This window comes from Pelmatolapia mariae, linkage group LG1, assembly GCF_036321145.2.
Source record: "Pelmatolapia mariae isolate MD_Pm_ZW linkage group LG1, Pm_UMD_F_2, whole genome shotgun sequence".
Taxonomy (NCBI): Eukaryota; Metazoa; Chordata; class Actinopteri; order Cichliformes; family Cichlidae; genus Pelmatolapia; species Pelmatolapia mariae.
Window position 1 is genome coordinate 34,015,985 of NC_086227.1, and position 24,496 is coordinate 34,040,480.

General features: G+C 38.9%; 2 protein-coding genes across 2 annotated transcripts in view; one reads left to right on the top strand and one right to left on the bottom strand.

Moving 5' to 3' along the window:
- Positions 1-1,219, bottom strand: part of igf1rb (insulin-like growth factor 1b receptor) — a 66,745-nt gene extending 65,526 nt beyond the window's left edge. The window contains exon 1 of the mRNA XM_063479614.1: positions 256-1,219. Coding sequence (XP_063335684.1) covers positions 256-346 — 91 coding nt within the window. The 5' untranslated portion in view covers positions 347-1,219. The remainder of the gene's footprint in view (positions 1-255) is intronic.
- A 12,570-nt stretch (positions 1,220-13,789) lies between these two features.
- On the top strand, positions 13,790-24,397 carry ap3s2 (adaptor related protein complex 3 subunit sigma 2). Its single transcript, XM_063479627.1, has 6 exons — positions 13,790-13,985; positions 15,830-15,921; positions 16,427-16,538; positions 20,551-20,622; positions 21,759-21,866; positions 23,388-24,397. Exons 1-6 carry the CDS (start codon positions 13,917-13,919, stop codon positions 23,511-23,513), a joined length of 579 nt encoding a protein of 192 aa, XP_063335697.1. The 5' UTR covers positions 13,790-13,916; the 3' UTR covers positions 23,514-24,397.
- Positions 24,398-24,496: the final 99 nt, after the last annotated feature.

Below are 24,496 nucleotides of genomic sequence, written 5' to 3' on the forward strand. Positions count from 1 at the left end.
TGACATTCCATATGTTTTTTCGTTTTCTAGTAACAACACACCTGTTTTTCACTTTAAATGCATAAAAATAATGTGCAAATAGCGGAGAAAACATTCTGCTTACACAGTGCAGTATTACATGTGCGATATTTACAGTAAAACACTGTTTTTCGGGTTAACAAAAATGACCCTTTTCCTCGTGTTTGAACATTAACGAAGCATGGAAAAACACAGAGTTTGCCCGTGTGTGTAGTAGTGTAGAGAGGCATTACTTACTCTCTGCGGTGGCGGGCCGGAGGCAGGACGAAAGACCCAGCATCAGACCCCAAAACAAGGTCAAGCGGCTCCTTTCCTTTCGAGACCTCATCCCCGAATGAGTGAATCACACTTTAAATCCTGTAAATAAATACGCTGTGGGAAGGAAACGTGGGGAAAACCCAGTCAGAGTTATCAAAACGCCTTTTAAGCTCCAGCCAGCACCTTTTAGCTGTTAGCCGGCTAATGGAGCTAATAGCTACTACAAACAGGCTAGCAGGATTGCACTCTCACGTTTCCTAACGGGAGTCCAGTCGTGCTCCAAAAAAATAAAATAAAAAACATATAGAGAGCGATATATATATCACCGATTTAGTCCCGTGGTCAGAAAATATGTATTCATAGTTATTCTTCTCTTGGATAGCGCCGCACTGGAAAGTATAAAACCACTGTATCTAAACTAGCGGCGGGGATTCCTCTGTAATCCGCATCTTCACACTCCATATCTGGAGGAAAAACCGTTCACCGTCCCGCTGCTGTTGCTGGAGGATCCTCAGGAGGCAGAAAACGGGTCAAACCTCCCCTAAAATTGGGATGGACCGAGACGGACTGGGGCATACAGTACCATATTCCACTTGTACAGTGCCCCGTTAAGTATACGACACGGCGTTTGTTTCGAAATATCCAGGATAAAATCTGGCTTCAGACCGCAGCCTCCTTCTTCTACTCCTCCTCCTCCTCCTCAGCCGCTCATCATGCACACACGCACCGCGTTGTTGTGGTAATTCACCTTCATACCAGCGGGCTAAAATGAAAATTTGACCTTTTTGCTGCGGTTGAGGTCAAATTCTTTGGTTTTCTAATGCCCTCGGTCGATAGATAAGTGAGCGGTTCGCGCAGTTACATGGAATAACTCACAGGTACACACACACACACACAGTCTCCTTCGGTCAGTCTGCAGTCTGCCGTGTTAGCCGTAAACACGGCGCCATGCGTACAGATCGTATATTCATCGTGTGATGAATCACTCCGCCTCGGTGAAAGAGGGCGTCGCTCTTACTGCAGCTTAGCCACCATGGAGAGCAGTTACCATAGTGACTGCTGTGGCGCTCATTGGGAGAAATCCTCAGTTTTTAACAGTTTCGAGCATCTTTGGTCGAATTAAGCGTAAAACTACATACACTGCACACCCTATCGGATTACTTTAAGTGCATAATATCCACACAAGGCGTGTTCGCTACGCTATCATTCTCATCAAACACGGCAGCAGGGATTATAAGGAATAGCGGGTCTCTAAAGAAAAATGGCTTTACAGGGGGATGCAATTATTCGTTGGAGCTTCTATTTAAAAATCGGATGGAAAAATGTAAACAGAGTGAGACCTCTCGTCACCTCTCGGGGCACCGCCGTAGCAACTACTTTCACGATGATGAGGTATGAAGGAAATCAGGGATACTAATCCAGGATCAGGATTGTTTTCCGCTCAAAAAACACAGTGGAGGGCCACCTATAAAATGACCGTGTCTGTCTGCACGATTGCAGAGGTGTAGTTGTAAAGGGGGTGCGCATCAGTGGATCTAACAGTGGCGTGCCAACAATTTGTGACCAAGACAGTGCAATATGACACAAATGTAATAATTTGCAGAAACGGTATCTTACCAGAGGCTGGACTCGGACTGCAAATATGATACTTGTTACCTGGCTTATAAATTTAGCATCCGTTTTCCCATGTTCCCTAGGATGCAACAAAAGATAAGCTCATAAAGTGCTTAGCCTGCTAAAAGATTTCTAAATCTACCACTTTAATAAGTTTGCACCTTAAAGAGGATTTCCATTTACAGTGAACACAGCATGCTGTTTCTGTGGTCTTCACTTGACCCTCATTAAGAATCAAATTATCAGAAGGGAAGAAAACATACGCTTTTTTCTGCCATGTTCTTACTGCCACTGGTACCCAAAGGAAATAATATTTGTGTTCCAAAAAACCCACAGAGTTCAAGCTGTTTACTCTGAAAAGGTTGTGTCGTGTTTCAGAAATGTTAATTACTGGTTATACTGTTAGCAGTTACTTGTAAATACACAAGGGGAAGCAAGGGTTCAAATACACAGAACAAAAATACTAACCTGGTCACCGTAGGGAAAACAAATCCACCTGTGTATCTTTAGCTGTATAGACCAATTTTTCCACATATCTATGAATGCTATCTGTCTTTTCCTATAGGATGATAACCTATGTAAACATAGGTGTTACTAGATAGCGATATGGTGCTCAGGTATTTAGTGTTTAGTGTTTTACAATAATAATAATACAATAATAATATTGTTTTGGGTTGTTTTTTTGTTTGTTTGTTTTTACAACAATTAAAATCCCTAAATTGACTTGATCTTACTTAGCATACCTAATACCAATTATTCAATAAAAACAACAGATGGAAAAAGTTGAAATTTGTGGAAAATTAACCTCTAAAACCAATAGTGATAAATAGCAAAGTACTTTGTTACTGTATATAAATAGAATTTCAGATATCTATTTTTCTGACAGTTTTTTTTATTCTTACTCAACACATTTTAACACAAATATCCAGACTCTCTACTTCTTATATTTTCCAAACTGGCTTATTACTTTAGACTTATGACATTTCAGGGGAATCATTATTTCCTCTCACCTCACACCTTGAAATACCAAATTCACTTAAACCTAAATAGAGGGAACACGAGTGTATGCATCACTGATGTTTATTATGTGCAAAGAGATAGGTGAAAGAAAAAAACAACCAAACAAAATAGCACACCAGAAAAGGACTGAGCATAAAGGCAGTGACATGTTTTTTTAAGTGGTAGGTAATTTAAAATGCAACATTTCTACCAGCTCAACAAATATCGGCATTCACATAGCTGTTTCTGTGCAGTTTGTCACAAAATTTGTCTGCTAGCTAGTGCTACAACTGCCACATTTCCCAGGGAGAGAAAAGAATGAGAGGTAACATCACTCAGAGGTAGAGAAAGATGTATGAAAGACAAGAGAGGAAGAAGAGAGGTTATTTTAAAAATTTAAGGACTGCTCAGTGACATTTGATGAACTGGAAATTTAAAGGTTATATCATGTGATGTTCTTGTTAATTTGAGGGTTTGTTTAAAATACAACTTTATATCTCAAGTTATGTTTTCTTTTTTTTCATATTGTGAAACACCCTGCTAAACAAACTGAAGTGTACTAATGTTATTATTCAGAGGTTGCATGAAAATGCTGGCCAGTTTAGTGCAGGCTTCACTGGTTGGTTTACAAAACCACAATGAAGTTTGTGCAGGGCAGTTGTGTTGTTCAAAGTCAGTGTGATATCACATCAAGGGTAGCACACAAATTCAAGCTGATGATGCTGATCAGATTCACTTGTGGTTTATACTAGCGCTATACTAGGTGTGTACTGATTATAATCAATTTCATTCTATGTTCTATGTTCTCCATAACAGATGTTCAAGCTTGGTAAATTCATTAAAATTTGAATTAAAGTTGAAGTTTCTCTTATATTACTATTGTTTTATTATGATATTAATATGACTTGGCTTGAGGAAAAAAACGAAAACAAATTTCAGACCTGTGCTTTATCACGCTTACTTGAATAAAGAATCAGTATTTCAGCTTTTATCAGAGTATTTTTTTTAACACAATTATATTTAATGTAGTTTTTTTTAATAGTACAGATACTTATCTGTACTTTCACTTAAATGCCTAATGTGTGTGCCTAAAAGGTATCATGCTGTCATGGCTTGTGGAGACTGTTGTAGCATCTCCTGCAACAACAAAGGAATGAAAAGATACTGAAATGCTGCCACCTTGAGGGGAACAGACGTAACTGAGTGTGGGCCAAAAAAAGACTGAATGGAAAATTTTATACCGCTGTTTTAAAAAAAACAAAAAGAACCCGACATATTCCTCTTAAATTTATAGGTAACATGTGCCTTTTTTACATGCCACATGGAAGCTGGAGTGTATGTAGAACCTTGTGATCCTTATAATCCTTTCCTTGGACAACATATTGATCTGTATTTGAAAAAGCAGCATAACTAAGAGGAAAAATGTAGACAGGTGACAAGTAGAAGAAAAACTAGCAAACAGTGTATTAGTAAAGTAGCATATAATTGTTTTTCAGATCAATTTCATATAGTTTAGGGACCTCCGGTGTCCTCTGCATGGGGGCATTGGCACCCTGAAAACGACCACTCCCATCAGGACTTTGTACTGATATGAACAGATTAATCCCTGTGAGGGACAAATGATAAAAGAGCCACCTGATTTGTTCTGCATCTTTGTTATACTGTAGCCCTATGAGCCGAGTACAGGAAAGCCGAACAGGTTTCTAAAACAACCCATTAATGAAACTGACTTTTACTTACATTTGATTCTCAGACAGGTACAACTGCTGTGATCTTTTGAGGTCTGAGGCCCAACCGGAGGAAGTGGAGGGCCAGCAGCTTGTGACGCTGTGAGAGAAGCAGACAGTAAACAAAACCATCCATAGAAGAGCCCCTGACAGTTTTGATTATCCCTATAATTACAGGCCGCTTTCATCACTTCAAGAGCAGAGCACAGAAGCATTATTTGAAAGCCACGCATTACCTCAGCTCTGGCAGACAGCACTCAGCATCCGTCACAATCCAACAATTAGCACTGAGGAGAAAAAAAAAATTCACATTAAAAATGAAGTGAATATCAGTGGCCACCCAAGAGTCCAAATACAGTGAGTCACCCTCTAACAAGTGCTCACTGTACCAACATGACCCCCTGTGCCAGAGAATGTTGTGCCTGTCCACTTGCATTTGTTAAGTCCCTATTAAAGTCCCCATGAAGGCAGCCGGCGGGCCCACCTACCTCGACTGTCCCGGTGGAATCCATTCTCGCACTTCACTCATGTGGAAATAAGCCTGTTTACCACCAACGGGTCACACATGCTAATGAGCGTCTGTTTGTTTTCCACTGTGCTCATGCAGGAGGAAGGGAATTTAGGGGGGAAATAATAGATGATATGCAGACAACAGCCTGGGTGGCTTTGCAGCACTAATGATGAAAAACGTACAACAGAGAATTAATGGAAATGAAATCAGAACAGGAAATGTGGTGTGACATTTTGATGAGTCTGGGCCTGAGGTACAGAATGGCGTCTGGCCCCATGTGAAAGTAGTAGCTGCAGGTCAGGCACCTTTGACTGTGTGTGTGACAAATAAGTTGTAATATACTGTGCAGAATTATATACTTGTATGCACAATGGAATACACTAATGAGCCAGTGCATTTTTATTGTGGGTAGATATCGTAAACCCTCACAGGCAAACACCCACACACTCTCTGGGAACCACAGCGCCAGCATACTGTACGTCATATAGCCCCAAAAGGATGGACAGTAAGAATCAAGAAGAAAGTTCTGTGAAAAAATATTTGCCCCATTGCTGATTTCTTTCTTTCGTTCTTTAGGTCAGTGTTCATGATTTTGCAGTAAGAAAGAGGCTGAAAAACATGGCTTCCATAAAAAAGGTCCAAGGCAAACCCCACAACTGACCAAAACAACACAAAGATTCGTCTCACACTGGACAAAAACATCTTGATGATCCCCAAGACTTTTAGGAAAATATTCCGACTGACAAGATCTATTATATCTGGCTAAACTAACACAGGATGTCATAAGTGGTAGTGTGATGGTCTGGGGTTGCTTTGCTGTTTCATGACCTGGATGACTTACCATAATTGATGGAATCAGGAATTCTGCTCTCTGCCAGAAAATCCTAAATGAGAATGTCCGGCCATCAGTTCATGCCCTGAAGCTCAAGCGCAGTTGGGTTAAGAAGCAGGATAATGATCAGAAAGACACCAGCAAGTCCACCTCTGAAGGCTTTCAAAAAAACCCAAAATGAAGGTTTTGGAGTGGCCCAGTAAAAGTCTGGAGTTGAGAGGCTTTCATATGAGCACATGATCCGGAAAACTCTCCAATATGGCTGAATTAAAACAATTCTGCAAAGAAGAGTGGGACAGAAGTCCTCCACGGCGATGTGAAAGACTGATTGTCAGTTATCGTAAATGCTGACTGCAGTTCTTGCTTCCCAGGGTGGCACAACCAGTGATTGGGTTTAGGAGGCAGTGACTTTTTTACACAGGGCCAGGAAGGTATGGATTGCTTTCCCCCCCTAAATTATTGAAACAGTTATTTTAAAACAGCACTTTGTATTTACTTGAGTCATCTTTGTCTAATTTTAAAACAGGAAGGCAGAAACTACTTTTCACTGTATACTGTAGAGGTGGGGACATTGTCTTGCACAATGTGTGATATTTTCCTCATTTTACTACTCAAACTCAACACCTGCGTGTAATCTTTAACTGAGCTTTGTTTTTTACTTACAAATTACCACATTCTCATCCTTTCTTTAGTTAAGACATGTTTCAAAAGATCTTTTTTTTTTATTTGACCTTAAAAAAAGCCACCCATGCTTTCATCTCATCAACTTTGGACTCTAATAATTCTTGCTACTTTGGTCTGATCCAAAAGCCTAACTCCCACCTCCAGTTTATTTAAATTCTTCTAAAACTTCTAAAGATTAGCTACATGTTTATCGTGAGATTTATCTGTTAATGCTTGCAAACTAGAGCTAATTAAAATGTAGGATATTATCTCAGTTTGTGTTATGGGAAGACAAATACTGTGCAGTCCCACCTGAACCCGGACACCTGCTCGCCCTAAACAACATGGAGGTTTATTGAGCTGTACTCAAAGAAATGGGATTACCTTGAGGTACATGCCTCACTTTCCTTTCATACATTCTGCATTGAAACTTCAACAACAAAAATAAAAAAAAATCTCTTTTGTTGTTTGTTTTTGAAGGAGTTTAGATTTTTATGCAACTTGTTTAAAGAATGCTACTCGAGATGATCAGAGAATGAGAAGTGCACAGGCACTAGTCCCAGAAGCATATGGTATTATATAAAGACATTGCAATAAAAAATCAGAACTTACTTGAAACACTTATGCCTCTCCTAAAGTTCTGGTACCCACTGAAGCTGACTCAGAGAAAACTGTGAGGACAGGTGGGTTGTGAAGAGGTTTTGTCATTTGCTTTTTGGACTTTGGTCCGCCCACTCCTGGTCTTCTTTCTGTCCTGAATAATTTCCTTATGTGTGTCCTTTTTCACAGCTTGGCTTACTCGTGTCCTGCTTATGATGTTAAATCTTGTGATATCCTTTTTCCTCTGTCATCCTCACCTGTTAAATCTGTGCTGGAGCAGGCGGATAGTTTGAAAGTGGTTTAGCATCCCGTGAATAGAAACATTATGCAGCAGCATTGCCACTTGGACACCTTTGTGTGACGGAGCAGTATCTCGGGAAGCAGCTGCAAGGATGTCTCAGGGGTATTTCATCATCAGCAGTGTCCTCATGCATAAACAAAGTGACAAGCCTTGGAGTTTCAGGTTGTAGTTCAAGGGATTTTCCGATCTGTGTTTTTGACCTTGGTTTATGATTTCTCTCTCATTGGTAATATTAGAATTAAGAAAATCTATTGTGATTCTCATTGAAACATTTATGGGGACTGTTTTTTCTTATGTGTTGCAGCAATGTAAAACCTTTCATTTTGAGGACAAAGCAACTGATTGCATTTGGTCTCTTCCTGAAATTAAAATAAGAAATCATTATTTATACCTTTTGGTTGCTCCCAAACTGATCACTTCTTTTCTTGTCTTTTTGCTTGTATGTTTTAACAAAGTATAACAAAGGAATTATTTTATTTTATATTAAGCTCATTTCATTCTGGAGGAAAGGTGATGAAGCGAAGGATACCTGTAAGTATTCTGCCCAATCCCAAAGTCCATGATTGTGGATGTTAAGGTGCTTTCCTGGTAAGTAAGTCAGGACTTTTAGGTTTTCCCCACTGTCAAATTATAGAGTGAGAGCTGGTGTGCAATGAGTTGCCATGTTAGAGGATTATGCATAAGGATAGGGTGAGATGGAGGCAGATGATCTGCTGCGGCAACCCTTAAGCAGCTGAAAGAAGAAGAAAAAAGGCGGCTATTAATATTTTGAGCCCTTTTGGGGTATTTTCTATATGCATGTATTCCTGGAAACTATAGATTTACCCACTGTTAATATAGGGAAAGACCATAAAAAGGTATTAAATATATCTCTAGAAGGAGAATCTGCATATTACAAGAAAAAAAGTCTATATAAAAGTGTAAACACATGCACCTGTTTGTTTTAAAATTAACCAGCTTCTAGTGGCTGTATGAGCACGAAAAATGCATGTTGGTTTAGTCATTCTTAGATATGTTGAAAGCGTGGCCCTTAGAAACCTAAAGTAAAGAGTTTTTTTAACATTAAGCACGTGATGTATTTAAATTGTATATTGGACATAGACACCTTGATGCCACCCAAAACCCTCTGTGAATCCTTCCGTGAAAATATACCTCTTGGTGCTTTAAAATTGGATGTCATGAACACAGTCTGTTTCACTTTTATCAAGAACACCGCACACCTGAGGAACTTGTAGTATCAAAATGTATATAGGCTTACCCTACCTACCCTGCTTTATTATGCGTTTTTACTCTAATTGGAACCATAGTTTTCTAAATGAATATTATGTTGTATCCAGTAAGATTTTAAACTAGCTAGATTCCATAAATTTATCAGGAAAGTTTTTTCTGAGATCATATATCAATGGACTTAAAGCAGAGGTCTCAAACTTGCAGCCTGTATATTGACATGAAGAAATATATAGCAATTTGGCCCTTCAAGTTACTTTTTTGAGGAGGATTTGTTTGCTGCTGAGTGCAATGCTAAAGTAAGTTCTTTAAAAAGCAAAAAAAATACTTAATATGAGCACAGTACAAACATGTTAAGGGTTTGGCCGTGTTAGTTCAGTAGGAGAGTAATTTGTAAAGAAAACAATTTTCACTAGTGGTCAAAAACTAATGTGTACACACATGTCTGCATTTTTTTGTTAAATAAGAACAAAATTATAGCATAAGTGCTGCCACGTGTCTGACCAGAAAGAGAGTGAGGGAAAAAAATTGCATTCACGTTTACAGTTTTGTCTTGTTATACAAGATTTGAAATGTAAAAAATCAAAAAACAAACCCCAAAACAAAACACTACATTTTCAGAAATATTTGTAGGTGTTTTCTTGTTTGTTTGTGTCACAGCGATTGTGACAGATTGGACCCAGAACAGATCCAACACAGAAGCGAAATGTACGTTGCAATAACTTATTACAAAGGGTGAAACCGTGAAAACACTAGTGCGAAGACAGAGAAAACAGGATTAGTACAAGTATTTAGAGAGAGCAACCCCCCCCCCTTCCCCCAAAAAACAAAACAAAACAAAACACGCGCCATTTTTTTGTACTACTTGAATACTAAAGTGGCCCTCATGAGATGAAAGTGCCAGCAGTGCCCCACAGCTCACTTAAGTTTGAGACCCCTGATTTAAAGGGTTCTGTACAGCTGGACTTCTTTTTGGAAATCAGAGTTTCCCCTCTGGTGGACAATATATAGAATGCAGGCTGATGGCTTTAAAATTCAGGCCTGGTCTACCCGCATCTGTTGCATGGAGTCATGCAGTACAATTCGTTATCTAGCCCAAACTAATTTAATTTCCATACGCAATCCTTGTCAACAGTAGAGGTTTTTGATACGGGCGACACGGGCGGTTGCCCGGGGCGGCATTGTGGTGGGCAGTAGCGGTTTTTGATACGGGCCACACGGGCGGTTGCCCGGGGCGGCATTGTGGTGGGGGCGGCATCATGGCATAGGAAAAAAAAGAAAAAGAAATTGCTCGTACTCATGCTGCCCCGACGTCATGCCAGCGCATACTGGGGATGGCATAGGCACCGATCGGTTTTCTATCGCCCATTTGCTGGGAGTAAGGGCGCCTTCCGTTTACGAGGTGCTCCTGCTGCTTGCGGCACAGAGAGGAGAGGGCGGGGCGGCGGGGGATTCTCTGGCTGGCTGGAGCAGCATCTAATAACCAACCTGCAAAATAAAACAAAATAAAAACAAACCAACAAACACGAAAACACCAGACATTATGATACAGACTTATAATTTGCACCGATGTTTTTTCGAAATTCTATACACGAAAAGTGAGCGCGAGAGCCCTCGGTGCGCCTGCTTGCTGCTGAAGTCAAAGTAAACTTTATTGTCATCTCCGCTACATACAGTCCAGTATATAGAGAGACGAGACGACGAGGCTCCAGTTACAACAGTGCAAGTAAACAAACAATAAATATAAGAAGAGTAAGAAAATAAATATACACTTTAGGACTAGGGGTAAAGGGATCAATAACAATTTAAAATTTATATTTTATAGTTTGATGATTTAAAGTCTCACACACAACCCGTCGAAAGGGGAGGGAGACCTGCTGCTTCCAAATAGAGCACATTTCATTCATAATGTTGTAAATCCAAGCCCATTATGTATTCATGATTTGAATCCTGGGCTGTGTGAAATCCCAGAAATAAACCTTAGACAAACTGAATCTGTGAACTAAGGTGTAGGTTTATTAGGTTATGTTGTGGTGATTCTCGGGTTGGGGAATGGGTGTTCATACTGGAGCAACCCGTTCTCACTACCAAATCGTAACATTTTACGCTAGGTGACAAATCGTCATCATATTACGTTTTCGGGCACCCAAGGCGTTCCTACGTCACGACATCGGAAAACTGCGGACACATGAGAACCGTTTGGACTCAATCTACACATCTTCGCTTTTTCCCTTAAAATCGCTTTAGAAAACACTATTTCACCTCATTAAACTGCTGGTTAAGGTTAGGAATAAGGTTATGGTTAGGTTTAGTGATAAGGTTAGGTTTAGGCTTAGGTATACGGTTATGGTTAGGTTTAGGCATAAGGTTAGGTTTAGGCGTAGGGATACGGTTATGGTTAAGGTTAGGAATAAGGTTATGGTTAGGCATAAGGTTATGGTTAGGCTTAGTGATAAGGTTAAGTTTAGGGCTGCAGTAAAGGGCTGGAAACCGCTGCGTACCATAACAACGTGGAAGGTCACCTTTCGCGTTCCTCAGGAACGCCGCAGGACGTGACAAAACGTCGGGATGTTACGCTTCGGGAGTGAGAACGGGCTCACTGGAGAGCAAAATTGAAACCAAGATGGACAAGAAAAGTTCAAAGCCATCAGGTGCTCAGTTTAGAAAAAAGAGAAAAGAGGAGTTGGAGAAATGAGCAAAAGATACAGGTAAGCAGATGTGTCATTGGATAATGGCAGGTCATGTATCCTGAAACAATCAGAATCAGAATACTTTATTTGTCATGATCCAGAGTCTGTGGACTCCGTGTTTATGTTTAAGTTTATTATTATTCTGTGGTCTTGTTTATTTTGGTGTTCTTTTTATGATTATCCCTAGTGTTTTGTGTCCATTGTACTCCCCTGTTCCACTTTTCAGCCTCCTATGTTCTGTGTCCCCCAGTCTGTGTTAAGTTTGCGTGTGTAGCGTTCAGTCGGTGTGTTTCCTGTTTTATTTTGAAAAAAGGTCTTGTGTTCTGTGTTCATGTGCTTAGTTTTACTCTCCCCTGTCCTGTCTTTAGGTTCATGTATGTCAGCTGTTGCCCTCGTGTGTTTCCTCTTCCCCTAATCACCTCCCGTGTATTTAAGTCCTCTGTTTTCGGTGTGTCATTGTCAGGTCGTTTGTTTTCCTCGCCATAGTCACGGTCACTGTCATAGTTAGCTTTCATAGTTTGTTCCCAGTTTAAGTTTCTGTTTAGTTATTGCTCGTTCTCGTTTGTTTTATTCGTGTTCATCAGCCACAATAAAAGGCTCGCTTTTTGTTTAAGTTCACTCCCGTCTCCTCACTTGTGTTCGCACCTGGGTCCACCACACACACACCTCCGCATGGTCTGTCCCCACAAACCGTGACATTATTAACCCTAAAGAAATTATGTGGGTTACAGTTGCTCCAAGAAGAAATGGTAAACATAGTAACAGTAACAGACTAAACTCCAAACAATACATTATGTTACAGATTTTAATATTAATTAGTCATTGTCAATTGTTGATTTGTCCTGTTCTCATTGTATGACAAATTATGATGGCTGTTTGGTAGCCGTTTGCATACTATGCATACTCTCTCTCTCTTCATATGTGTGTATGTTTCTCTGGTGAAATTCAGTATGGTTCTGACAACAGTTTTATGTTAATGTACAATCCTTAATATGTTTTATGTTTGTGTGTGTGTGTGGGGTGGGGGGCGCCAGAGGGAGTGTTCGCCCAGGGCGCCAAACAGGCTAGGACCGCCACTTCTTGTCAAACTAAATGAAAAAGTAAACAATGGATTCAAAATATGCAAAATGAAACGCTTTTTTTGAAGATACAACTTGAGATATAATCTTAATGTCATCTTACAATGACAGCTTTTCTTTATGGAAACATATTTTATAGTAGATGATTAAAACCTCCAAGCGTACTAGAAATTTTTAAATACCCTAAAGAAAAACTCAGCAACATCTTATTTTGTCTCGGCAGAAAAAAACAAAACAAAAAAACATCTTCAAAGCATGCTAACATGCCATCTTTCACCCTTTTACCATTTGGGTAATTAAATTTTCCTGTTTGGCACACATGTGGTAATTGTTCAGAACTTTTGCTACAATATTACATAATTTGGGTCTTGATCCGGTTTTCTGACCACCCACTGTAGATCAAAGGAAAAAGAGTTTCCAAGGCGGTGTGAAGCAGCTGACCCAAGTACAAAGGTTCCAATAATTAACATGGTGCCTCAGCTGATGGTGCATTAGTCACGAAGACACCAATATTACATAATGTGTCAGGTGGATAGCCTCATAAAGTGAACAGTATAGACCACCACTGTGAAGACTGAGAACTGGGCATACTTACTGCAATAAAATTTGAATCCCAAGAAACTTTTGGCTGTCTGATAGGAAGCCAAAAACTGCAGACATATTTAAGCAATAAAAAATTAATATGTGATTTTATGTGGGTTTTAGAGGTTTTTGTTTATGTTTTTAAGCACTTTTGGCTAAGGCTTACTAAAGTTATGCAAGTGGTTTTACAAAATACACTCACTGGCCACTTCATTAGGTGCACATATCTCCCACACCATTACACCACCAGCAGCCTGAACTGTTAATACAAGCCAGTATGGAGCCATGCTTTCATGTTGCTTACACCAAATTCTGACCCTATTATCTAAATGTCACAGCAGAAACTGAGATTCATCAACAGGGAACTTGTTTCCAATCTTCTGTTTTCCAGTTTTGGTATGCCACTGACAGTTATAGCCTCAGTTTCCTGTTCTTACACAACTGGAGTGGCACCCAGTGTGGTCTTCTGCTGTTTTAAGGTTTAATGTGATGTGCATTCAGACCTGGTTTTGTTTTATATTAGTTTAGCTTTCACCCATAAATCAGCAACACTACAACAAACGTACTTGCTCAGGTTTTGGGTTTATTGACGTTAATTATTTCTTGGACAGCCTGTAAGGCAGACAGACCCAGAACGAAAATCTATGCGGAACCTTTTGTCATGAGCGGGTCTGGCTGACCGCTGCGGCGCAACCGGATGTAGCTGAACGAGACATCCGGTTGCAGGGAGCTCGGAAGCTAACGTCGAGCAGAGTCAAAATCGTAACATTTTGAGAATTTTCCACGCTGTGCTTTGATAACGCCAAAGAACAGAGATGATTAAAGCCATATTAATTTTTAACAACCACGGGAAGCCGCGGCTGATCAGATTCTATCAGTATTTTGTGAGTATTGTAGCAAATGCTGCTGAAAAAAATTTGTTTACCTTACAATCTGTATTTGATTAGCGTTTGTGACCTTTCGTGTAATGAACAGCACCACAGATATTTCAGAAATCCTGACATATTATGAGATATTTTCCTGTAGCCAAGTAAAACTATTAGCGGATCACGTGAGCAAGAAAGGGAACAAACTTGGAGCTCAGTCGCTCTTCAGTTTTACTTCCTTTCTATTAAAATAGACCTCTCTCTCTATTTAAAAAGTATATAGGCGTTATATAATTAAGGAGTAGCTATCTGTGAAGATAAATCCACCTAAATCGTACATATGTATGTATTAGCCGGACTAGCTGTCCTGAAATCACTGACTTTGCATCATCGTTGTCTGTTTAATTACATAACATACAACATAAATAAATGGTTTTACCAAGAGAACTCTTTTATCATAGTTATCAAAACTCTCATTTAAAAATGGCGGCTGTGCTTCAGTGACTGCAGATTTGTCTGTAAGTAGGTTTATTTCATTTGTTTACTGTATAATAGAGATCAAGTAGACTTGCCTCTAAAACATATGATATGGGTTTATATCATCTTATATATTTTTATTTATAAATATAAAAATTATGACAGTGTAGAGTGTACTTTAATCATGGGAAAGGAATTAGGATTTTATTATGCCTAGTGTATACAAGCCATTGCTTATTTCTCTGGCTTCATTTACCCTAACATCATTTTGCTAATATGTGCTAATATCACAAAAAATAATATTTCAAACACACTATGTAGACTAAAGGCAACAGGTGTATGTGTGTGAGCAGTGTATAGGATGTAAGCTATACGCTTAGAGGGATCTTTCCGTATCTACAGTTTGTATTCCATTCAAGTGTTTCTTGGATGCAAAGTGGTTTTAAAGAAAGTAACCAATTAACTCTAAGTAGGCTTGCATGCAAATTTTATATAAAGTCAGCAAGTACAAGGCTTAGGTGATTTGTCTTAGGTTCATATTCTTATTTTAAGGTTCATAATTCAATTTAAATGTATCTATATAATGACAATTTACAGCATCAGGCATCTCAAGACACTTCATACTGCAAGGTAAAGACCCCAACATTAAGACAATTCCTATTAGTAAGTGCTTGGCAACACTGGGAAGAGGGCGATCACTTTTAACAATTAAATGACATCAAAGTTGCTGACAGCTGTAGGGAACACGAGGAATAAAGTTACTCCTCATGATCTATTTACTTACTGATGTACATAAGAGAATGAACCTCAGTGGGCTATCAGGTTACTGAGGTTCACAGGCTTTTCCTGGAGTGATGACATTATTTTAGAGAAAATTGATTAGTCAGTGTGAGGTAGTTTTGTGTGTGTTTATGAGTTATTTTGAACTGCCTGCTCTGGAGCAGGTTACGTGTTCAGCATAAGTTACTGCGGAGATGTACAAAGTGAGCCACCTTCCCATCAGTGAAACCACAGGGTTAAAACCTGAAGTTACCTGGCTAAATCCCTAATCCTTCCATGAAGTGTAGGCCTCTGCTCCACTCATTAAACCAACTGATGGCATCTCTAAATAACCATGTGCATTTTTTTTCCTCCATTATTTTATATTTATAAAACTTATTGTATAGAACAGCAAATATATCAAATCTGTGATGGAGCAATATTGGCTAACCGATATATTGTTCAGGTCCTACTGTAGAGGTTTTACTTCTTAACGTTGTTAAAAATAAGTAAAACTCTAAGTAATGTGTTATTGGCAAATATATTTAGACTTTTTAAAATTAATTTCTATTTATTTATTTTGACAATTTTGGAGTTAATGGAGTTTGTAACGTATTTGCTTGCAGGCGGAGGACATGCAGCAGCAGATCATTCGGGAGACTTTTCATTTGGTATCTAAAAGAGATGACAACGTCTGCAACTTCTTGGAGGGTGGAAGGTAAGTCAGGTGTTCTTTTATGCATTTCTGTTTGTATCACAGGTTACAATGAAACAAATCCTCTATATACTCTCTATATGCTCATGCTCATGCTGTGTACTCTAAGTACAGCTATAAATGATAAGGTTGTTATTGCTTAGCTAGGCACAGCTGTCACAAAAGCTGGTTTAATAGATCTCTGTCAGAGTGTCTTGATACATGCTCACCTGGGATCTCTGTCAGAGGCAGAGAGGCACATTTGTTGTTTGACTAGTTATGTGTTGTCTCTTTTTAATTCGACAAATACTAACTGTTGTAAATCCTGAGCCAGGTTTGGGCATTCTGACATTACTTTACAGCAGCTGTGGATGCAGTGGTCTAGCTTTAACCACTAGATGGAGACAAATATTCAAAAGTCTCCATCACATCTTTCAAGTGAATTAACAGCAAACAAGTTTGGTCTATTTCAGAATGAAGCTACTCCTGAATGCCTTTTGAAGTTGTTTTTTTTTAAATCTGCTTTCAGTCTCATTGGTGGCTCTGACTACAAGCTGATTTACCGACACTACGCCACTCTCTACTTTGTTTTTTGTGTCGACTCATCGGAGAGTGAGCTCGGCATACTGGACCTGATCCAGGTCAGCTGCTCTTTTGTTGAATGGCTCTTTGGAAATATTTGACATGGAATCACACAACCACTACACCAAGCTTGTAAAGCAGACACTTGACGCTGGAGCAAAAAGTACAATTGCAGGGTGTCTACTGGTCCTTAAATACACAAATATCCATTAAAGGCCTTAGGAGTGTTAACTCTCAAGCATTCAAACTATTCTAGTTACAAAAATGACCAGGTGGGATCATTCGTCAGTTTCAGTTTCTGTTTATAATACATATGTTCTTTTCCTTATCTATAATATATATTCTAAAATATTCTAATAAAATTAATTCTGGTTTTCAGTCATAAGGGGAAGAGTTATCAGTGTTGAGTACTGTGCCATGAGACTAGAGGTGGGTGCTGGCAGTTGTCTGCAGGTTTATAAGACATGTGCCATATCATTTTATCTTCACACAGACAATTTCCAGCTTAGGTGAAATGATGAATGATAGCTGTGAGTGTGTTATGTAAAACAATCTAGTAATGGATGGGAAGAGGTAAATATCGCTTTTCTTCACATTTAAACTATCAACACATGTGACTGGATATGGACTAATTGGTGTTTTATTGTGAAAATACTGACTGCAAGAAAGATGAAAACAAATTAATTGTGACTGTGTTTCAACCAGTTTGCTTCTCTGGTGAGTCAATCAGTGAAAACTCAGCCAACAGCCTGAAAGAATAATATTGAAGATTTTTATTTTTAAACCAAAATGACAAAGTCCTTCTCATAATTTCCTAAAAATGTTATCATTAAAAGAATTGACCAGCAGCTGGTTAACCAGCTTGATCAGAATATTTTTTTATGGCCCTGGCACACAGGCTCAATCTGTATTTAAAAAAAAGTGTCATGGCCAGTGATAAGATATACTTTGTTTTTATCCACAAAGTTGTGAAATTACTGTGTTACAGTAGCATGACTAACATAAAAAACAACTTAGGTCAATAAAATAAATGCAATGTAACAAAACAGCTTGGAAAGGTAAAGATTACACAAATAACAGATCTCACTTTAATAGAAAATTAAACAAACAAACAAACAAAAAAAGCCAAGAGAACACTGATTTAAAATCTTAATGTGTTCTTATCACATCCATTGTCACTGGTCTGTCAAATTAGTCACCTAGGTATGCAGTCTGCTTCTACAAACATTTGTGAAAAAAGTTGCCAACTCTCTGCAGAGTCTGTCGCTGCAGACCTCCAAACTAAATGTGGCCTTCAGATTAATTCAAGAACAGTGCACAGAGAGCTTCACGGAATGGGTTTCTGTGTCTGAGCAGCTGCATATATGCCTTACATCACCAAGTGCAATGCAAAGCATTGGATGGAGTGGTGTAAAGAATGCCACCACTGGACTAGAGCAGTGGAGGTGTGTTGTCTTTTGTGACAAATCATGCTTCTCTGTCTGGCAATCTGATAGATGAGTCTGGGTTTGGCGGTTTCCAGGAGAACGGTCCTTGTCTGACTGCACTTTGCCAAGTGTAAAGGTAGACACACGGGTGGGTGGGGGTGTTTATCGTGCAGGGTTGTTTTTCAGGAGTTGGGCTCGGCCTCTGAGTTCCAGTGAAACAAACTGTTAATGCTTCGGCATACCAAGATGTTTTGGACAATTCCATGCTCCTAACTTTGTGGGAACAGTTTGGGGATTGACACTTCCTGTTCCAACATGACTGCAGACCACTGCACAATGAAGGGTCCATAAAGACATGGATGAGGGAGTTTGGTGTGGAAGAACTTGACTGGCCTTCACAGAGTCCTGTCCTTAACCTAATAGAACACGTCCGAGATTAGAGTGGAGACTGTGAGCCAGACCTTCTTGTCCAACATCAGTGTCTGACCTCACAAATGCACATGTGGAAAAATAGTCAAAAATTCCCATAAACACACTCCTTAACCTTGTGGAAAGCCTCCCAGAAGAGCTGAAGCTGTTGTAGCTGCAAAGAATGGGCTGACATAAAATTAAACCCTATGGATTAAGAATGGGATTTCACTCAAGTTCATATCAATGTGAAGGCAGACAAATGAATACTTTTGGCAACATGGTGTATGATACAAGAAGGAGCCTAATGAGTAAAATCTTACAAATAAATCCCTCTGTTATTATGCTTCTGTCAGCAGAGTTGAAACAGATGTGAGAGGTGAGAGGCACAGTTATTTGGATGACCTCAGCTAATGGATGAATCCAAACACTGTGTTGATCCAAACGGAATTCAAACAGAAATGATTCGAGGAAATTCTTTCAGCATCTATTGCAAGCATGGATGCATTCCAGCAGCTAACAGTTGAATATCCAGGCCAGAGAAACATTCTTTTGCAGTGAGGTGTCTAGGATTATGCCACTTTTCAATCAGAACTGGTGTATCCACATTTTATCTTATCACTCAGATTACTGTCCCTGTTCAGCCGAAAAAGTGTTGAAGTTTGGGAATGTGTCTGTGAAAACACACTGTACAACACTCACTGTTCTCGGTGTTCCCAGTATTCTAAGATGCTGCTGCTTTAACAATAAATGGCTTACAGGGTTCGTACGGGTGCTTGAAATCCTTGAAAATGCTTGAATTCTAATGTTGTCTTTTCAAGGTTTGAAAAGTGCTTGAATTTCAGATGTGGTGCTTAAAAGTGCTTGAAAATGTAACTGTATTTCATTCACAACAAATAACTATCTGATTGAATAGTTTTCTTATCAGATAGAGAAATAAAATGAGTCGCAAAATGTAAAAGCAAAATGTGTGGGGGGTGTGCTGGAAAAGTTTGAAAGGGGACCTTGAAAATAGGGCTGTTCGATATAACGATATATATTGGATGACGATATAAAAACGTCTATCGTTTCATTTTACGTTATCGTTTGTTTCGTGGTGTCGCAAAATAAACTGTTTACGGCAATATTTTTTCATCGTTTTGATGGTCACTGTAGTGGCTATATTAATTTCTTAAAGTTCTCTCTTTCTCTTATATTTTATATAACCACACTACAGACAGACTAGCGCCTGTTTTTATGCGTTGTGGTTAGCAACAACGACGGTAACAGCATCGCGTGTCCGCTTGTTTAAGTTCCACATAAACCTTTCACAATAAAGCTCAAGATCCTGTTGAGACTTTTCAAAATAAACTGAATCACGTGAAAGAGCAGATTATTTACGGATGAGAAGCAAAAAAGAGCCGCCAGGTGCTAAAAAATAAACCTTAGACTAAAACGTTAGAACGGGCTTTTCCTCGCAGCACGCTGTGTAATAAATACTCACAAAGAAAACGGCGGCCGTTACAACTTATGTCTAAAAATGTATAGTTTCATGCATCGGTTAAAACACTCGACTCCAGCTACATGACGCGCAGCTGGAAACACTTCCCGCAAGACGAGCTGCCCGAGATTCACAGAATTTACAGAAAATGTTACATTTTTGTGATTTATATCGTTATCAGGACGATAGAATTCTTATATCGGGATATGAGATTTTGGTCATATCGCACAGCCCTACTTGAAAGTGCTTAAAAAGTGCTTGAATTTGACCCTGAAAAAGGTGTATGAACCCTGGGCTTAATATGATTGAGTCATTTTGTTTACATCCAAGATTAATGAACAAATTTGGACAATGTTCATAAACGGAACCATTTAAAAAAAATTTCCTTTTACTGTATTTTAAACTGACATCAGGGTGTCTCCTTGGAGACAAGTAAATTTTCACTTGTTTATGTATTAAATTTCATTTGGTGGTTGTGTTAAAGAAGTAACTTGTTAAAAAGAAAGCCTGTTATCTCAGATACAGGCTGTACAGACCTCTCAACAACATTGCTACGCAAAGTGCTGATGCACTCACTTTTATTAGGGCTGACATCTGGCTTCACATCTTTATGGTCCCTTTGGGAAATTTGGAAGTTGTTCTACATTTGGCCTGTGACCATCTTAACTATATGTACTTAATCAGCACTCAGACAGTAATACAAATCTGTTATTGAAAATATTTCCCCTTTTGACCCCATTGTTCTCTTCACTTCAGGTGTTTGTGGAAACATTGGATAAATGCTTCGAAAATGTCTGCGAACTAGACCTCATATTCCACATGGATAAGGTAAGTGGGGGATAGGGATGCATTTCTGTAGAGCTGCAAGTATTAGTTGAATAATTGCTCAAAACTAAACGTGTCAGTAAATGTTTTCAGCTTTCCAAATGTGTGAATGTGGTTTCTGGCGGTTTTTGGCAAAAAGAGCCGTCTCAATTTTCAAGAATTTTAAAGACAATGATATAAAATGTTAAAAAAAGCATTGGTCAGGCACAGCTTAGTGGGTCTGTCTTGAATTAAAAGCACAGAGTAGGAGTAGGCTTCCATATCGGAGCAACATACACTGGTGTTTCGAACTTGTGGGAAACTGTCCATAAATATTTGAATGTGACATTAACATGCTGCCATTACAGAATAAACGCTGTCTTGATGTTGACGGTAAAACTGTAGCAGAATAATTGTGTAGGAGCTGTATTCAAGGAAAGCTTTTTTCTTTTTACCCATTCAATGAAAAGGTTGAGATAAAAGGGAACTTTGTATTTATGACTGCACTGTAGACCTGACCCTCAGGTAATGTGCAGTCTATTAGTCTTAGCTGTGCAGCCAGATGCTTTTTTGGAACAGTTTCTTTACTTAACCTTTTTACCTCAGAAATGAATGATTGCATTTCAAATAATATATATCACAGTACATAATAAAGATTTTTTTAAACTGTGTGCAGGGCTTCTTTAGAATTGAAGATGTATGTATGTGCTTCAGGCTAGATCTGTTTTTCTCTTCTTCTGAGCCTAGCTAGACGTTTTGTTGGAAACTAATCAGGCACATCCCCGGCCATCTTGATTGAATTTTCCCAGCAGGAAATGGATGTCATGTGGTGTTGTTAGGTTTGGCCCAAGGAATTTTCCCAAAGTGAAACCTGGAAGTATTTCTTCTTGAAAGAAAAAAATGCTCTTGTACATCTCTGGAGGATAGACGCAACTAACCTACATGGCATTGTAAAAATGTCATTGATACTTATAGTCAGGGGTTTAAAAGAGGCTGACAGATTTGCAGTAGAAGACAGTTTTATGCTGCTGTAAGCATTTTGTGACCACAGGAATTCAAACATCTGAAGGTTGTGATGGAAAGCTGCTTTGCTTTCCAACAAAACTGTATACATTTCAGCATTGCTTAGTTTTAATTGCCGTGTTTTGCTCTTTCTGCAGGTCCATTACATTTTGCAGGAGGTGGTGATGGGAGGGATGGTACTGGAGACTAACATGAATGAGATTGTAGCTCAGGTGGAGTTGCAGAACCGCATGGAGAAGTCAGAGGTCAGACCCTTTCTGTTAAAGGAGCGCACTTGAGGGTTATTGCATGTTTTAGCTTGCAAACTGAAACTCTTGTGAACCCCTAAAAGTAATCCTTCATAATAACTTTGGTAATTGAACTAAGTAATAATGATTTACTGTTAGCATACAATGAATTACAAGTAATTGATTTTCAAACCTTCTATAAACATTAATTGATGGTTCTTGTAAAGTTACTTGCTGATTATGAAACTTTGTAAATGTTTAATGTAAACATGATTTAAATGGTTGTTTTAGAACCAAAACTGATGTTTATAATACTGGAATTTGTAAGTAGGCAAGTAGCGGTGTTGCGTTGTGAGAGTTGGCGTACTGTTTTGGTCACCATTCAGAAATTGTGGTTTAGTTACAATATCTCTTGTCACAATACGTTGGAAAATGATGCACCAAGGGCGTCTAAATGTGTGTGTTTATTTAACTCATTTTTAGAATAAGAGCACTGTGAGCACTCACTTGACGCAAAGGGACTATTTGCACATATGATGACTGAGCATCCACTCATAATACGAAGAAGTTAGTCTTGCTGTAATATACGAAACCTCTTTTCTTGCAAACTCATCCTACATGATCAGGAGTTGTGTAACCAAAATTAGCACATATGTATATCTTAAGCCCCTGAAGTATCTATATTAGACATTATGATCTTATTATGTTGCATCCAATTTTGGGTTAAAATGACCCATTTGTAGTGTTTTTGCACCTATAACACCTTATAAATAATTTTAATTTCACAACAATAACAATAATCAAATTTATATAAAAAAAAACTGAATGTTGCCTGATGTATGACATCATCGCATTGCTAACAGCCCACTACCAGCTGGCTAAAATCCTACACCAGATGGCACGGGTATGTACAAGTAGACAGAAATATAACTCCTATACAAGGTAAGATTACGTCTGCTTTAAGATTAGCTTTTCAGATTAAGATGACCTTACTTTAAAAATGCTTCATGTAAAGGTGCACCACAAATAAAACTACTGTAAACAAAAGGAGATTTTACACAGCACACTTGCAGCAATTTGTATTTACTTGGGTATTGAGCAATTCATCTCACCGAGCCAAAACAAGACCGTAGCAGTTCAGTTAGACAGTTAGTTTGAAATGGTCAGGTTCTTCAGACCTGAGTGGAGTTTCATTACAGAATCTGTGATATTCACCACTGAATTAGAATAGTAAAGGATAGAATAGAATAGCCCTTTATTGTCATTGTACATGTACACAAAATTATGGGAATCAAAGCATGAACACAGTGTCAGTCTGACTGAATGAGGTTAATGAGGTTCTCATTTAGTCACATGATCCTTTCATAGTAAAGTCTATATACACAACATGTGTAACTTAACACTGTTGCAGTTTTACTACAGGATTCCTCCCCGCAGATGCTTAGACTTGTGCCATTACAGCAGTATTACAGATGAAACGTGATGATTCCACACACGAAGGCTTTAAAGGTGTTTTCTGTGCCATCTTTCTCTGGGCAGGGAGGTCTGTCAGCGGCTCCAGCTCGTGCTGTCTCTGCTGTGAAGAACATGAACCTGCCCGAGATTCCCCGCAATATCAACATTGGAGACATCAATATCAAAGTGCCGAGCCTCTCCCCATTCTGAACAGCTTTCCCGCTGAGCTCTGCAGGGCTGGTGCACTACTGATATAGTCCTTCTCCACCCAGCTCTCTGGTCAAAACTGAGAACACTGTTTTGTTTATTTTTTAATAAATGTACCATAAAACCACATCAGTTTACTTTCACCTTTATTCCTGTATGTATGGGAGGTAAACTGTAAGTGATATTTGATGTCTGTTGTATCCATGTTACAGATTATTTGAAGGATTTGCACAATGATATAAGGTTTGATTCTAGAAAGCATTATGCGTGCTATTATTATATATGCACTGTTGTTTGTGGGGATTTTGGTGCCACCTGATTTTCCTTCCTTTTCTAAAGGATAAATGAATGATGTCTTAGCTGAGTGTGTATTTTTCTACACAGCTCTCCCAAATCTCAGTTTTCAAAGCATTCCCTCCTTTCTGGATTGAGTTTTTGGACTACATTCAGTTCACTGAAATATGATCTTAGGCTTCTGTTTCTGGCAAAAACTTATTTGGTTCTTGCCACTTATCCAATTTTTCTTGTTTTCATTTTCCATCTCCTTTATATATTTTTCCCCTGATGTCTTTGCGACTTGTGACTAGTGGTGTCGTTCTCCAGGGTGCAGAACATGCAAATGATGTTTGGTTATGCCCAAATTTTTAATGTGCTACTGCAAGATCTTGCCAACATCTGTTAGGAGAGACAGCAGAGTGCAATGACTATAACCATTTTTGGATCATCGACATGTTTGTATAAAGTATATTTGTGTCTCTTTGGCTGTATTTAGTGGTCAGGTATGTTTAAATTAAGACTTTTATCATGAAATCCTTTTTAGGAAGGAAATGTGTCCTGGTGTCAAAGACATTTCTTGCGAAGGTAAATTAAATGAATGAAAATCGAAATCCCTGTGGCTGTGCTTTATTCGGTTTGCACATAACAAACCTTGAGTTTTTCTTGGATATCAGCAGGTAAGCTGAGGCACTGGGGCTGTGGTTTATCTG

Excerpts from the sequence above, each read along its gene's own strand:
- ap3s2 (XM_063479627.1), top strand. The coding sequence starts at position 13,917 with ATGATTAAAGCCATATTAATTTTTAACAACCACGGGAAGCCGCGGCTG. Across the intron at positions 16,539-20,550 it reads GCATACTGGACCTGATCCAG|GTGTTTGTGGAAACATTGGA; the intron begins GTCAGCTGCTCT and ends TCTTCACTTCAG. Across the intron at positions 21,867-23,387 it reads ACCGCATGGAGAAGTCAGAG|GGAGGTCTGTCAGCGGCTCC; the intron begins GTCAGACCCTTT and ends TTCTCTGGGCAG.